At 34.9% G+C, this 15271-nt stretch overlaps 1 protein-coding gene across 1 annotated transcript in view; it reads left to right on the top strand.

Moving 5' to 3' along the window:
* Nucleotides 1-15271, top strand: part of LOC117122685 — a 92097-nt gene that overhangs the window by 57250 nt on the left and 19576 nt on the right. Inside the window, exons 74-97 of the mRNA XM_033268367.1 lie at nucleotides 1-187; nucleotides 547-1197; nucleotides 1526-2176; nucleotides 2380-3030; nucleotides 3220-3864; nucleotides 4355-4623; nucleotides 4915-5065; nucleotides 5182-6030; nucleotides 6347-6753; nucleotides 6879-7023; nucleotides 7371-7556; nucleotides 7986-8366; nucleotides 8928-9187; nucleotides 9384-9543; nucleotides 9803-10041; nucleotides 10305-10446; nucleotides 10949-11020; nucleotides 11441-11691; nucleotides 12067-12232; nucleotides 12581-12840; nucleotides 12971-13136; nucleotides 13435-13479; nucleotides 14287-14531; nucleotides 14870-15014. Of these exons, the coding sequence (XP_033124258.1) occupies nucleotides 1-187; nucleotides 547-1197; nucleotides 1526-2176; nucleotides 2380-3030; nucleotides 3220-3864; nucleotides 4355-4623; nucleotides 4915-5065; nucleotides 5182-6030; nucleotides 6347-6753; nucleotides 6879-7023; nucleotides 7371-7556; nucleotides 7986-8366; nucleotides 8928-9187; nucleotides 9384-9543; nucleotides 9803-10041; nucleotides 10305-10446; nucleotides 10949-11020; nucleotides 11441-11691; nucleotides 12067-12232; nucleotides 12581-12840; nucleotides 12971-13136; nucleotides 13435-13479; nucleotides 14287-14531; nucleotides 14870-15014 (7324 nt within the window). The remainder of the gene's footprint in view (nucleotides 188-546; nucleotides 1198-1525; nucleotides 2177-2379; nucleotides 3031-3219; nucleotides 3865-4354; nucleotides 4624-4914; nucleotides 5066-5181; nucleotides 6031-6346; nucleotides 6754-6878; nucleotides 7024-7370; nucleotides 7557-7985; nucleotides 8367-8927; nucleotides 9188-9383; nucleotides 9544-9802; nucleotides 10042-10304; nucleotides 10447-10948; nucleotides 11021-11440; nucleotides 11692-12066; nucleotides 12233-12580; nucleotides 12841-12970; nucleotides 13137-13434; nucleotides 13480-14286; nucleotides 14532-14869; nucleotides 15015-15271) is intronic.

Below are 15271 nucleotides of genomic sequence, written 5' to 3'. Positions count from 1 at the left end.
GTTCCAGTGAGTGCTACCACTTCTGCTGCACCAGGCACAACAGCATCTGGAGCTCCAACAACAGGACCAGCACCTACAGGTATAGTTACTGTAGCACCACAAAGATCAACCACAGCATCTGCTCCAAGTACAAGAGGAACAGGTGCAACAGCCACTACAATACCGGTAGTACAAACAACCGAAGAAGGTAAAATTGTGTTTCTAACATGTAATGATTTTAAAATTGTACTTATAACATTTTTTTTTGAATAAAAAACTCTTTTTAGAATTAGATATTATTCTACTTATGATGATTGAAAAAATTGAATAGATACATCAAGACATTCTTAAGAAAAACAACAGTTTTTTAAAGAATTATCTACTTGTATGTGGTGTACTACAAGCCTTTATTATTTTTTACTTCGCCATGCAAACCTTTAAACAAAATAAATATTGTTATGATTTTTAGTTAACTATGTCAACACTTTTTCTTCCAGCTTTTAGCACACAATGAACTTACCATTAAACAACTAAATAAGAATCATGTATTTTTTCTTTTTATTTCAGTATGTCACATGGACCTGGATACTGTTGATGAATTGGAAACAACCAGAACTACTTCTGATAATATTGCCAATCCGGACAGTACAAAGATTGACAGCGAAGACCCATGGTATCCAAAGAATCTGGATGAAGAACCAAATCCTTATGTGGATATTGAGTTTTCGAAACCAGTCAGAATGACAGCTCTACAGATACAAGGCGATGGTCCCAATACTGTCACAGAGATATACATCTTTTACAAAGAACCAAATGCCGAGACCTTAACCAGATGGAATAAGTTGGTAACAATTCCAGATGATGAGAATAATTCCATACCAGCGAAGCTTGAACTTCCTGAAGACTTTCCAATTGTTGAAGCCATAAGAGTTGAAATAGTGTCTTATGATGATAACGAGCCAACATTACGAGTGGCGCCGTTTGGATGTTTACATGAGGTGACAACAGTATTACCAACGGAAGCTGTGACAGTTCCAGTGAGTGCTACCACTTCTGCTGCACCAAGCACAACAGCATCTGGAGCTCCAACAACAGGACCAGCACCTACAGGTATAGTTACTGTAGCACCACAAAGATCAACCACAGCATCTGCTCCAAGTACAAGAGGAACAGGTGCACCAGCCACTACAATTCCGGTAGTACAAACAACTGAAGAAGGTAAAATTGTGTTTCAAACATTATGTTTTAATTTTTAAATTGTACTTATATCATTTATTTTTAGAAAAAAAAATTTAGTAATATTATTCTGCAGATATTATTCTCCTGATGATAGTTGAAGGAATTCAATAGAAATGTCGAGACATTCTTATAGAAATGAACAGTTTTTTGTTTAATTATCTATGTGGTGTACTGCAAGCATTTAATATTTTTTACTTCGCCATGCAAACCTTTAAACAAAAACACTATTGTCATGATTTTTAGTTACCTATGTCAACTGTTATTTATCCAGCCTTTAGCCTTTATCGTGCATCTTTTTTTATTTCAGTATGTCACATGGACCTGGATACTGTTGATGAATTGGAAACAACCAGAACTACTTCTGATAACATTGCCAATCCAGACAGTACAAAGATTGACAGCGAAGAACCATGGTATCCAAAGAATCTAGATGAAGAACCAAATCCTTATGTGGATATTGAGTTTTCGAAACCAGTCAGAATGACAGCTCTACAGATACAAGGCGATGGTCCCAATACTGTCACAGAGATATACATCTTTTACAAAGAACCAAATTCTGAGACCTTAACCAGATGGAATAAATTGGTGACAATTCCAGATGATGAGGATAATTCCATACCAGCGAAGCTTGAACTTCCTGAAGACTTCCCAATTGTTGAAGCCATAAGAGTTGAAATAGTGTCCTATGATGATAACGAGCCAACATTACGTGTGGCGCCTTTTGGATGTTTACATGAGGTGACAACAGTATTACCAACGGAAGCTGTGACAGTTCCAGTGAGTGCTACCACTTCTGCTGCACCAGGCACAACAGCATCTGGAGCTCCAACAACAGGACCAGCACCTACAGGTATAGTTACTGTAGCACCACAAAGATCAACCACAGCAGCTGCTCCAAGTACAAGAGGGCCTGGACTTGCTGCAACTACCACACAAGTACTACAAACAACAGAACAAGGTATTGTTTCATTTTAATACAGTACTTTTGTATTTGGTTTAATTATTATTCATTCATTTATGTTTTTTGAAATGTCTGTTGTTGTTAAGATAATTACGTAACCTCTATTAAACCCTGTTCCAGCTTTTAGGAAAATTGTATTTTTTTTTACAATTTACTATTAAGAAATTGAATTACAAAATTTTATATTTCTTACATTTTAGTATGCCACATGGACCTGGATAATGTTGATGAATTGACAACAGTCAGAACTACTTCTGATAATGTAGCCAACCCAGACAGTACAAAGATTGACAGTAATGAACCATGGTATCCGAAGAATCTTGATGAAGAACCAAATCCTTATGTTGATGTTGAGTTTTCAAAACCAGTGAGAATGACAGCTCTACAGATACAAGGAGATGGTCCCAATACTGTCACAGAGATATACATCTTTTACAAAGAACTAAATGACGAGACCTTAACCAGATGGAATAAATTAGTAACAATTCCAGATGATGAGAATAATTCCATACCAGCGAAGCTTGAACTTCCTGAAGACTTTCCAATTGTTGAAGCCATAAGAGTTGAAATAGTGTCTTATGATGATAATGAGCCAACATTACGGGTGGCGCTGTTCGGATGTTTACATGAGGTGACAACAGTATTACCAACGGAAGCTGTGACAGTTCCAGTGAGTGCTACCACTTCTGCTGCACCAGGCACAACAGCATCTGGAGCTCCAACAACAGGACCAGCACCTACAGGTATAGTTACTGTAGCACCACAAAGATCAACCACAGCAGCTGCTCCAAGTACAAGTGGACCTGTACTTGCTGCAACTACCACAGAAACCCTACAAACAACCCAAGAAGGTAATGTTTATTTTTTAATTTCTTTATTAAGTCATCCATTATTTATACTTTTTGGAGATATCTGTTGTTGTTAAGATTATTTTTTAACCTATATTAAAATTTGTTTCAAATTTTAGCAAAAATTTTCATATTTTTTTAAATGTACCATTAAGAAATTAAAATACAAAATTTAACATTTCTTATATTTAGTGTGCCACATGGACCTGGATACGGTTGATGGATTGACAACAATCAGAACCACTTCTGATAATGTAGGCAACCCAGACAGTACAAAAGTTAACAGTGATGAACCATGGTATCCAAAGAATCTGGATGAAGAACCAAATCCTTATGTGGATATTGAGTTTTCAGAACCAGTGAGAATGACAGCTTTACAGATACAAGGAGATGGTCCTAACATTGTTACAAGGATATACATCTTTTATAAGGAACCAAATGCCGAGACCTTAACCAGGTGGAATAAATTGGTAACAATTCCAGATGATGAGGATAATTCCATACCAGCGAAGCTTGAACTTCCTGAAGACTTCCCAATTGTTGAAGCCATAAGAATTCAAATAGTGTCCTATGATGATAATGAGCCAACATTACGAGTGGCGCCATTTGGATGTTTACATGAGGTGACAACAGTATTACCAACGGAAGCTGTGACAGTTCCAGTGAGTGCTACCACTTCTGCTGCACCAGGCACAACAACATCTGGAGCTCCAACAACAGGACCAGCACCTACAGGCATTGTAACTGTAGCACCTCAAAGATCAACCACAGCAGCTGCTCCAAGTACTATAGGACCAGGACTTGAATCAACCACTTTACTACAAACAACTGTTGAAGGTAAAAATATGTTGGTATTCTTAATGTAAAATTTTGACAAAAGGAATAATCATTTTATTTGCATGTTTATAGACTGCTTGTTATAGATCGTTTACATATATTAACATTTGCTTTAGCCTTTATGAAAATGTTGAATTTTCTACAACGTAATTATTGATAAAGAAACTGCAATAAAAAGCATATGTGTAAGAATTTTCTCAATACACAATATTTACTTTCAAAATTTCTGATATTTCATATTTGACCTAATTATCAAGTCTTAGATTTTGGTAAATATTTGCCCTTTGTACTTGTTGAGAGATGGTTTTCTTGCCCTGAGATAAGGGAAAAGGGATAAAAGGTACCAATTATGTAAGACCTAGTGATCAAATATCGGACAGATGATATTGGTAAGTTATGCTTTTAATCGTCTGAGATTTGTGTTGTGTATAGTACATAACTTTTTTTATTCATTCTTATTAAACAAATTACCGAATGCATATATTTTTAGTCTGCAGGGATGATATTGGAATGAGTGTTGGTGTTGTAACAACTCGAAGAACATCTGACAATCAAGAGTCTTCTCTTTCCAACATTGACAGCAATAATCCTTGGTCACCAAATATTTTTGGTGTAGAAAACCCATGGTTAGAGTTTATCTTTGATGATAGTGTAAAAGCAGCCAGCATAGTCATTCAAGGAGATGGCGACAATGTTGTTACAAGATTCCGTGTTGATATAAGAACTGTTGGCATTTCAACTTTTATTGAATATCCACAAGTATGTTTGTTTGTATTTTTCAACTTTGTTGTTGAGTGAACCCTAATACTGTACCCTTTTATAAATTGCATTGACAGGTGAAACACTTTGGTAGGTGAGACATCTCTAAGATATGTTTTTTACACAATTGACAGGCAATATCAACAGTTTTTTTTGTTAAACCTGAACATTACCTGTATTTTATGTGCACTGATGACTAAAGAAAGTAAATACCATTTATGCTATTATAGATTTTTCAAAATGTTATTGCAAATAGTTACAGATTGTTTACCATTTTTATTCTCATGGCAGGTTTTTGATGTAACTCCAACTGTGGATAACAGTGATGTAATTGAAACATTTTTGCCAAACCTACCATTAGTAACTGGACTTCGAATTGTGATTTTGGATTATGTTGGAATTCCAACTTTGAGAGCTACAGTTCATGGATGTGTTTTAACTGGTAATTTGAGCATATTTATGTTTTCTGCATTTAACATGTGATTTACGATAATATATTACTTTTTAATATAGAATACTTGCCTAACTGCTGTCTTAAACATTACTTTTATTTCACAGCAACCACAACTCCATCAACTTCTGGTGTTTCAAAAATATCCACTATTAAAGCTGTAACAAGTATTTTGGGAGGCGAAAGGACAACATTATCCCCACCCACTTTCAAGCCACCTACAAATGCACCAAAACAGACAACTGTGCAAATACCAGTTGTTACGACAACACCTGTTATGCAAGTAACTACAACAGAAGCTGCATCAACCACCAGTGAACAAAGAATGACAACAGCTGCTTCTTCAGTATCTACTAGTAAAGCTGTAACAAGTATATTGGGAGGTGAAAGGACAACATTGGCCCCACTCACTTTCAAGCCACCTACAAATGCGCCAAAACAGACAACCGTACAAGTACCAGTTCTTACGACAACACCTGTTATGCAAGTAACTACAACAGAAGCTGCATTAACCACCAGTGAACAAAGAGTGATAACAACTGCTTCTTCAGTATCTACTAGTAACGCTGTAACAAGTATATTGGGAGGTGAAAGGACAACATTGGCCCCACTCACTTTCAAGCCACCTACAAATGCGCCAAAACAGACAACCGTACAAGTACCAGTTGTTACGACAACACCTGTTATGCAAGTAACTACAACAGAAGCTGCATCAACCACCAGTGAACAAAGAGTGACAACAACTGCTTCTTCAGTATCTACTAGTAAAGCTGTAACAAGTATATTGGGAGGTGAAAGGACAACATTGGCCCCACTCACTTTCAAGCCACCTACAAATGCGCCAAAACAGACAACCGTACAAGTACCAATTGTAACAACAAAGCCTGCGCAAACCACCTCAAAACAAGTTGTGTCAACAACAGTAGCATCAATTACTACCACAGCAGCAGCGCCTGGTAATTTTTTTCTTTTTCCTATAAAAGTTATATTGTAATTGAGTTAAACATTCACTAAATTCATCAATATCATAACATCATATTAGATATTTATGCAAAAATCATTAATTTTGTCTTTGTTGAGCTAATACCCTTTAAACAATTAGTACTCTTCAATTGGTATCTTTCCTATTAACAAAATCCACAGGGACTTATGTTGGTGGGTTCTATTTGACCCTTGATTCCATTTATAACATATAGTCTTTGATATTGTAATTCTTTGTTTATTTTAACTGGAGACAATAAATTTTATCTTGTATCTTGTACCTTGTAACAGTATCAACGACAACCAGTGCCTTTTCTACTACTCAAGGAAGGGTATCAACAACAGGTATAGTGTCTACGAAACCACAGACAACTGGTCCACTCCCAGCTGTAACCAGTGTCATCCCACCTGCCATCACCACTGGATCTGCAAAGACTACAACTCATGTGTGCCGAGAGGTTCTACCCCTTGCTGATGATACCCCACCAGAGTTGTACTTTGATAGTGAAATGGTTGATGGTGCATATGGAGTTGATGATGATACTTTGACCATCAATCTGAGGTCTGAGATGACAGTTACAGGTATCAATGTTCTTGGTGGTGGACCAGGCTCTAATTTGTATGCCAAGTCAATAGCAGTGTATTATACTAACAAGGACATTCTTGTACCGCAGGTGCTACTTCAGAACAACGACCAGGTAAAATTTATGATAAGAGTAATATAGTAATGTTGACACTTAATTATTCCAGTCTCATTTTCAATAGTATTTTAAAGTAAGTTCTTAGAAACTGTACATCTAAAAAATATTGCATTTTGCTTTAGGTCATAGCTGCCAACACTGACAGTGTAACACCAAAGACTATCATATTTGACACTTCAGTTGAAGTTGCCAGTCTAATTATTCGTGTCATAAACATTGGACTGGAAAAGTCACGATTACGAGTTGAGGTTCTAGGTTGCTATGAAGGTAATGAATAAAATCTTTATTTTTCATATTTCCCAATTTTAGATAGATCTCTCCATTTCAGATAGAAATCTATGTTATATAGTCTACATTTTAGAAACATTTCTTGTTTTAGTAAACCTTAAAAACCATGGATTAAAGAATAGAAAACCTCTTATTAACTTTTCTGCTTTGTTTGCACTATCTAAATCATTATATTGTTATTATAAATATATCATTTTATGAGTGCAAATGCATTTTAAAAGAAGAATCAAAAGAAAAATAGAGGATGAAGTTCGTGTATAGGGTTGGAAGTGGTAGTTCTTTAATGTATGATAAAGCAAAAAAGAAATTGTTTATATTTTTTAAAGAAACAACTATAACACCTGTTGTAACTGAACACCTACCAACTACAGCATCGCCCATTGTAACAACTCGTGGGCCCCCTTCAGCTATCACTTCAGTTACCCCCAGACAAACAACAACAAGAGGAGGCATGACAACGAGGTTGCCTTTGACAAAGATAACAATTCTACCAAGGACAACACCTCAACAAAGTAACTGCATCATTTTTATCTTTTTAAAAATATTATTCAAAATGTATATGATGATACTTTAATATTAGGTGATAAATATTAAGAAATGTTTTGCTGCATAGTTCAGTGTGTATATAAATTAGGCTGATGTTCATTATATGTTTATTCCAATTGAATAAGCTGTGCTTGCTGTCAGTGGATTTTGTGAATACTTTCTGGATGAATCAATTTCTCAAAGTCATTGAGTTATTTTGAGTATTTTAAGAGTCCAATTTAAAGATGTTTTCCTTCCCTTTAGCTTATAGTGTGGTTATTTTGACTGGATTTTTTTCATTCATGTAAAGTCACTTTTTGTTTTTTTTAATTAGGAAAAATTTTTCTATCTCAAAAGATTTTGAATATTTATTTAGGTACTCTTTTAACACTACTATTTTTGTTTATTTGATTTAGGCACCACCCCTCTGTTGTCAACAGTTGTCATTCCACAAACAACTGCTCTACGAACAACTACATTAGAAGGAGTCATCACAACAGTTGTTGGCCAAGCTACAACCACTGCTAGCTCGGCTAAAACTACTGCTGCCCGGGTTCCAACCACTGCTGGCCAGGCTACAACTTCTGGCAAGGCTGCAACCACTACTGGCCAAGCTACAACTACTGCTGCTCGGGCTCCAACCACTGCTGCCCAGGGTACAACAACTGCCAGCTGGATTACAACTGCTGCTGTTCGGGCTGCAACCACTGCTGTTCGGGCAACAACCACTGCTCATTTGACAACTGAGCAGTTGATTACAACAACAGCACCATTTTTACAAACATCTCAAATTCCAGGTGATAATACATATAATTTGAAATCATTATGCAAATCAAATCCTCATAAGTACAACCAGTAATAGTAAAAATGCCAAAAAACTGGTAATACAATTTGTAAAATATTATCAAGGTCACTATTTTTATAAACATCTCAAATTCCAGGTGCTAATACTAATTATTCAAAGCATTTTTTTTAAATTCAAGCAACCAATAATAGTAATGAAAAAATATTAATAATAATAATAATTATTAATAATAATAATAATAATAATCCATTGATTTATTGAGTGATTGATTGATAATAATAATAATAATAATAATAATAATAATAATAATAATAATAATAATAATAATAAATGAGACTAATACAATAGATTACTATATTTCAACATACCTGTAGATATGTATCTCACTCGTAGACATCATCTTTAATTTGTTTAAGTCTCATCATTTTCATACAACATTTTTCTGGTACTTATATAGCAGTCCTTAAAAAACAATTTAAACTCATTCAGGTATGGTATCAATTTTATTACATTACCACCAAATTTATTACCACCATTTCTTTTCGTTTCTTAGTTGGCTGTAACATTAGCATGGAAACATATGAAGTATCCAGAATGCCTTCAGATGGCCAGTCAGGAGACATCACCGATATTGATCATCCTACACCTTGGTATCCAAATCTCGCCCAAGGAACGGAACCATCCCTGGAGATTTCTCTATCGCAGCCAGTCCGACTTGAATCTGTTGTCGTACAAGGCGATGGTCCAAATATACCAACGCAACTTACCATTGAGTACAAACCAGTTGGTTTGGATTACATAGAAGTACCTAAGGTTTGTTTAACAACCATATCAATAATAGCTTTTGATACTTTTAAGAAATTTGTGATCTTGAGACTTTATTTAATGAAATTATCCTTCCCATGCCCACATAAACAAGAGCACAGTACCTTCAGAATAATGTACAATAGGGACATGTATGCCACATGTTATCAGTAAGTCCTTAAGGTTTTCTCTTTTTCCCTGCTAGGTATATACAATTCAGCCATCACCTTCTGGTGACAACTCGGAACTATTGGAACTTGCCATCCCTCAAGATGTGCCACCATCAGAAGCTGTGAAGATCACTATTCTTAAATGGTCAAATGGAACTCTGCCATCCTTGAGAGCCAGGGTCTTAGCTTGTGTTGGTCAGTACAAATAAAAATCAGTTTTATGCTTATTCTGTTTACTTTGCATATGATTTGACTCAGCTCATAATTTGAGTATTTCCTTTGCTAATTCAGTCAGATTCATATTGGTTAGTAAGGTTTTTTAAAAGCCTTTAAATCAATGTTGAATTTTCAGTAATGCCATTTATCTGTTCAAAGCATTGCAGGTGAAAATTGATTTTTTTTTCTTTTCCTAAGAAAAAACATATTCTTATATTGCTCTTTTCCAACAATACAGAATGCTATGATGTTCTGGACACGCCTGCAAGTATGGCATTTGATAGCCCAGCAAATGATGATGGCAGCTTTGGCTATCTTCCTGGAGATGCTGGACTGGTACAAATTGAACTGGACAGTGAGAAGGAAGTCAGTGGTCTTGCTATCATTGGTGGAGGCTCAGGAACCGATGCCTATGTTGAAAGCTTTACAATTATGTACTTTAACAGTGAATCAGAGGAACCACAGATTATAAGTCAGGTAAGAGTATTCAATTAAATTACATATTAATAATTATATTAAACCATATTTTTATTTTTATATGTAATTGTATATGTACATGTAAACAATGTTATAGGACTGCTTTGGCACCAAATACAGGTAACCAAACACAAAAATAGGTATATAATTGCTGTAAATATTTTTAAAACAAACTAAATTTTTCGGCTTCGTCCTTTAGGTGTATGTGTTCTATATGAATAATGTATATAAATGTATATAAATATGTGGTGTTTTTTTTCTAGGTTTACGAGGGTAATTCAAATGATGATACACCAATTGCTGTGTACTTTGATAACAAGTTGATGATGACATCTATCATATTGACTGTACAGAGTAGCAAAGATGTTGTGGTGCGAGTACAAATATATGGATGCGAAATGACAGGTAAAATTTTCTCCTAGTGCAAATCCAGTCATCTGGTTACTTGCTGCAGTATTTATTATTAACCTTTCTGTTCTTATAACATAAATATCTCAGAATAGATAATTAAATTTCACTCTTTGGTGTCGTGCAACAGTGTAGATAAAGTGTTTGCACAAGGATACAAAGATTACAAGTATTGTACTAAGTTTAGCAATTACAATATTAATGCAAAAGACAACAATAATACATAACAACATTGATTCACAACATTATCATAAGTTAATTAATAAGAATTAATTTATATGAATATGATTATTTAATTGTGAATGTACTAAACACCATATGCATACAAATTGCAAAAGCAGCCAGTGGAGCCGCAGTAGCCTTCAACAGTAAAGTTTGCTACTAATCGGAGGAAAAGGAGAAGAAGTAACGTATAAACATATAAATATTACTATTTGCCAACTTCAAGCACAATATACTATATCATGATGATAAAAGATAATGTTTACTGATATTTTAGAAACGACAACAATGATGGCAACAACACCAATAATTGCAACAAGTTTACCACAAGTCACTGGTCTTCCTAAAGGTAGGTTGAAGCACTCATGTATGTAAATTGACTGACCAATCAAAACTGATATCTTGTTTCATAATAAAAACCTAGACCAATAGTTTCCAATTCTGTATAAAGGGAGAGAGAACATACCTTTAACATTTTATTATTAATGCCAGATATTGAATGTATATTGATTAATTATACTATATTTATTACACTTTAACTGGTTAATCAGATACAGGTTGAACCCCATCCTTTGAGACACCCTTATTAAGGTGACACTTTTTCGACCACAACAAGTGTATCTTTTAACACTACAGCTAACCCCATTTCAGGGGCCACCCCTATTAATGGGCACTTTTATTGGTCCTGAAGGTATCCCCTTAATAATTGGGGTTCTACTGTATTAACCTGAGGTATATATATTATACAATTTTAATTTTTTTTTTCCAGTTTGTAATGAAATTCTCCCCATGGCTGGTGATGTACCATCAAGTCTATATTTTGACAGTGAACCAGATCAAAATGGCATTTATGGTTATAACCCTGAGGATGCTGTGATTACCGTCAACCTTAACAAGACCTTTAGAATTACTGGCTTCAATATCATGGGTGGTGGAAAAGGATCGAATGCTTATGTTGATGATATGCTAGTGTATTATTTACCAGAGGATTCGGACACACCAGTTAGCATAAGTGACAAGGTACGCTAATAGAGAAAAGACGAGTTGTACCTAAAGCCAGGGCCTCTCACTGAGCCGTACGACCGTTGGCCGATGAATCAAACTCCGCTCCCTGCGAGCGGCAGACGTAAAGCCGTCTGCTGATTGCCGGTAGCAGTGTGAATGAATCGTCAATAAAATGGATCCTTTATGCGCATGTCGTTGCATTTCATTATCCATAGAATTGCATCGGCAGACGACTGTCAGATGCAGTGAATGCCTGGCTTAAGATTCTGAATCTAAATTTGGCCTTTTGCCAACTTATATAAAATAATGATAATGAGTAGTTGATTAATACTAAGTAACTGATTTATTGATCGATTGATTGATTCATTTTGTTTTTTTTTCTTCTTGCAGGTGATATCTGTGAGTGATAATGATGATTCCTTGGTAACCATCGACTTCAGTAACTCTTCAGACATCTTGAGTGATTCGTTCACCACGTCTCAGCTATCATTCCGAATCTTTAATACTGACATCGAAGTACGACTTAGATTACAGATTTTGGGATGTTCTGTTGAAGGTACAGTATGACCTTTAATTTAGATCCTAGTGGAAACAGCTGTTATTATTTTTAGACAATGGGAAATTCTAACATTGCTTACTGATGTTTTTGCAATATTTTGAGTTCGTTATTTGAATATTTTAATTGGTTATTATTATACACAATTATACAAATTAAGAATGATAATCCGGACATTTCTATTGTCAATAAAAATTTCAGCCAAACTGAAATTGTATTGATCAATTTTCTGTGTCTCTTCTGTTTATAATTACCTGGATAAACTGATAAATGCCAATTTTCCATACCAAATAATAGACATTTCCCATTTTTTTCTTAAACATTTTCCTTCTGTTTTTGACCCTACAGAAGTGTGTCAGGATGACTTGCAGTTCATTGAAAGTGGACGTGTGTTATCAGATGGTCAGAATGCCAGCTTGTCCAGCCTAAGCAATGCAGAGCCTTGGTACTCAACTGAAGACAGTTCCTCTCAGTACATCATTGTCAATTTCTTGATACCAGTTCACATCACATCATTCTACACACAAGGTAACAAGGATGACGTTGTGACACTCATGACACTGGACTACATGCCACTTGGTGAGAGTGGATACATCGGTTTCAATAAGGTAAATTAATTTCAGTGTCATTATTGATAAAAAGTAGCACATGTTACAAAATATTGGCTTTGAGGCTTATTACTCCCTGAATTATGTTTAACACAAACAATTTTTCTCAATTGTTTTTTCACTTTTTCAGGACTTTAATGTAGTACCATCAGAAGATAATTCCATAATCGCCGAGCATCATTTGGATGTGGAACTTCCACTACTTTCATCCATTCGAATCAACATCCTCGACTGGACAAATAAAAACTCCAGCGGACCAACACTACGTGTAGCATTTTTAGGATGTGTAGAGGCTGGTAAGTTTCTTTTATTTGTATTATTTCGTTCCGATGCGCAACAGCTTTTATGAACTTGCATTCATTGAATACATTTCAGATGAGATAATGATGTCAGAGTTGATGGTATTAATGATGATGATGGAAATGGTGTGCTGATGAAGACATATGATGGTGATGATAATGAGCACTATTCAAAAAACTGTTAAGCACAAAGGGTTGATGGATAAATGAACCTTGAGAAAAGTAATAGTACAATTTATATGTAGTGGATTGTATCTCATCATTTTTCTAAATATTGTCTTTTTTTCGTCTTCAGTAACAACTACCATAATCCCAGGATTCAATGCAACCACCATTGAAGGTAAAAATAAGATCCACTGTTGATTTCTAGTATTCTTTAAGAAGAGATTAATGTAGCATATGTATGATCCTGTGAGTCATGGCAACTTATATGTTTTACATGACAAATTGAATCTGTATCTAAAGTTGAAGTTGGTCCAATAATAATAATAATAATAAAGTTTTTAACCGTTCTGAATCAACAGAACAAGTGGCTGTCATTGACTACCACAGTAGTTGACAAGCTTCAACAGTGCAAAACAAAAGAAGGACCCTAGAGGGAAAAAATATGTTAGCTGACCCTATATTTCACTTTCACGTTCCTTGTTTTTGTTTTCTATTTTAGTATTAGCTAACCGTCTAATTACTTACTTATCTTCTCTTTTACTTTCATTCTATGCTTCCTTAACTTTCCGTGATTCCTATTTACCCACCTTTTCTTTCTTTCGTCTCCCTTTTCCTTTTAATTACCTTTTCTTTCCTTTCCCCTTTCTTTCTAATTCCTCCTTATGCATTGGTTCTTTAGCTTAAATTACCTTTGTAATATTTCCTTATCTTTCTTCTTTTTCTGCAGCAACATCTTTTAAGGCATGTCTCAGTAACATATTGTTTAAAAACTCTATTTAAAAGATATTTAATTTCAGATAAGAAAATATACAATATGATGCCACATGTTATCAAAAGTAGTAATTTTTAGATTGATTGATGGATGGTTGGATGCAGTCATTCATTGTTTTGAAAGTGACTTTCTTTTGAACTGTACTTGTTTCCAAAATGATTTTTTTTATTATGATAAACAGAAGGTAAATTAATCTTCTTCCTTACGCAGAATGCAATTATGTTGTTGACTTCTCTGAGAACGTCCCTGCTAACTTGTACTTCGATAGTCAGCCTAATGAAGACAACTCATACGGATGGAGTGGAGCAGATAGTCTTGATATTGAGCTGGACGAGTTGGTGTCTGTAAACGCCCTCAACATTCTAGGAGGTGGAAGTGGTACAGGTCAATACGTTGAAGAGTTTTTGGTTTATTATTACCCTGTGGGAGTTGACAGTCCTTCCCCAGTGCCTGAGGTAAATTTGAAGATTTCTTAATGTTCATAACTTAGATATTATATCTAAAGTGCATGGATGCTTTAGCATTTTACTTTGGTATTTGTTTTGTAAGAATTTGTAGTGAAAATGTTATTTGATGAGTATGATTCAATAAAGAGTTATGGAATAAACTTTAATTAAGAAGTATAAAGTAAAGATAATCTCTCTGCCATTATATTTCACCTTTAGGAAATTTAATTTTTAAGCACTCACTTTAAGATCTATAGGCTAACATAAATCTAGAGCCAGTGACATAGATGGGAGACGTTAAACCATATTCATAAATATTGATGATACATTTTGGTTGTTTTTTAAAGCGATTTTCTGGAAATGATGATGATTCAACTCCAAAATTGATTGAGCTACCAGAACCAATTGTCACATCACGACTTGTACTACGCTTCTTCAACCTTGGCCGAGACATCCGTCTTAGACTTCAGGTTCTTGGATGTGCCGCTCAAGGTAAGAATGCTCTTTCCAACTATGTATTATTTATAAATGTTTACAGGTGGGTTTAATATGATTATGACGTATAGAGATATTACAGTTTGTTTTTGAAGAACTTACCTCAAGCATAATGTAATTGCCTATCGAAATCCACTGTATTTAATTACATAGACATCATATTTAATACATAGTATATCAAATATGATGTCTTTACAGTGTAACCAATGTCTAATTACTTCAATCTCAAATCACATCATGCAAAGTTTTTATTT

The sequence above is a fragment of the Anneissia japonica genome, unplaced genomic scaffold, assembly GCF_011630105.1.
Source record: "Anneissia japonica isolate Jap-2015-1 unplaced genomic scaffold, ASM1163010v1 scaffold287894_len555002_cov174, whole genome shotgun sequence".
Lineage (NCBI taxonomy): Eukaryota > Metazoa > Echinodermata > Crinoidea > Comatulida > Comatulidae > Anneissia > Anneissia japonica.
The sequence above is the reverse complement of the archived record's forward strand: the minus strand, read 5'-3'. Positions and strand labels throughout refer to the sequence as shown.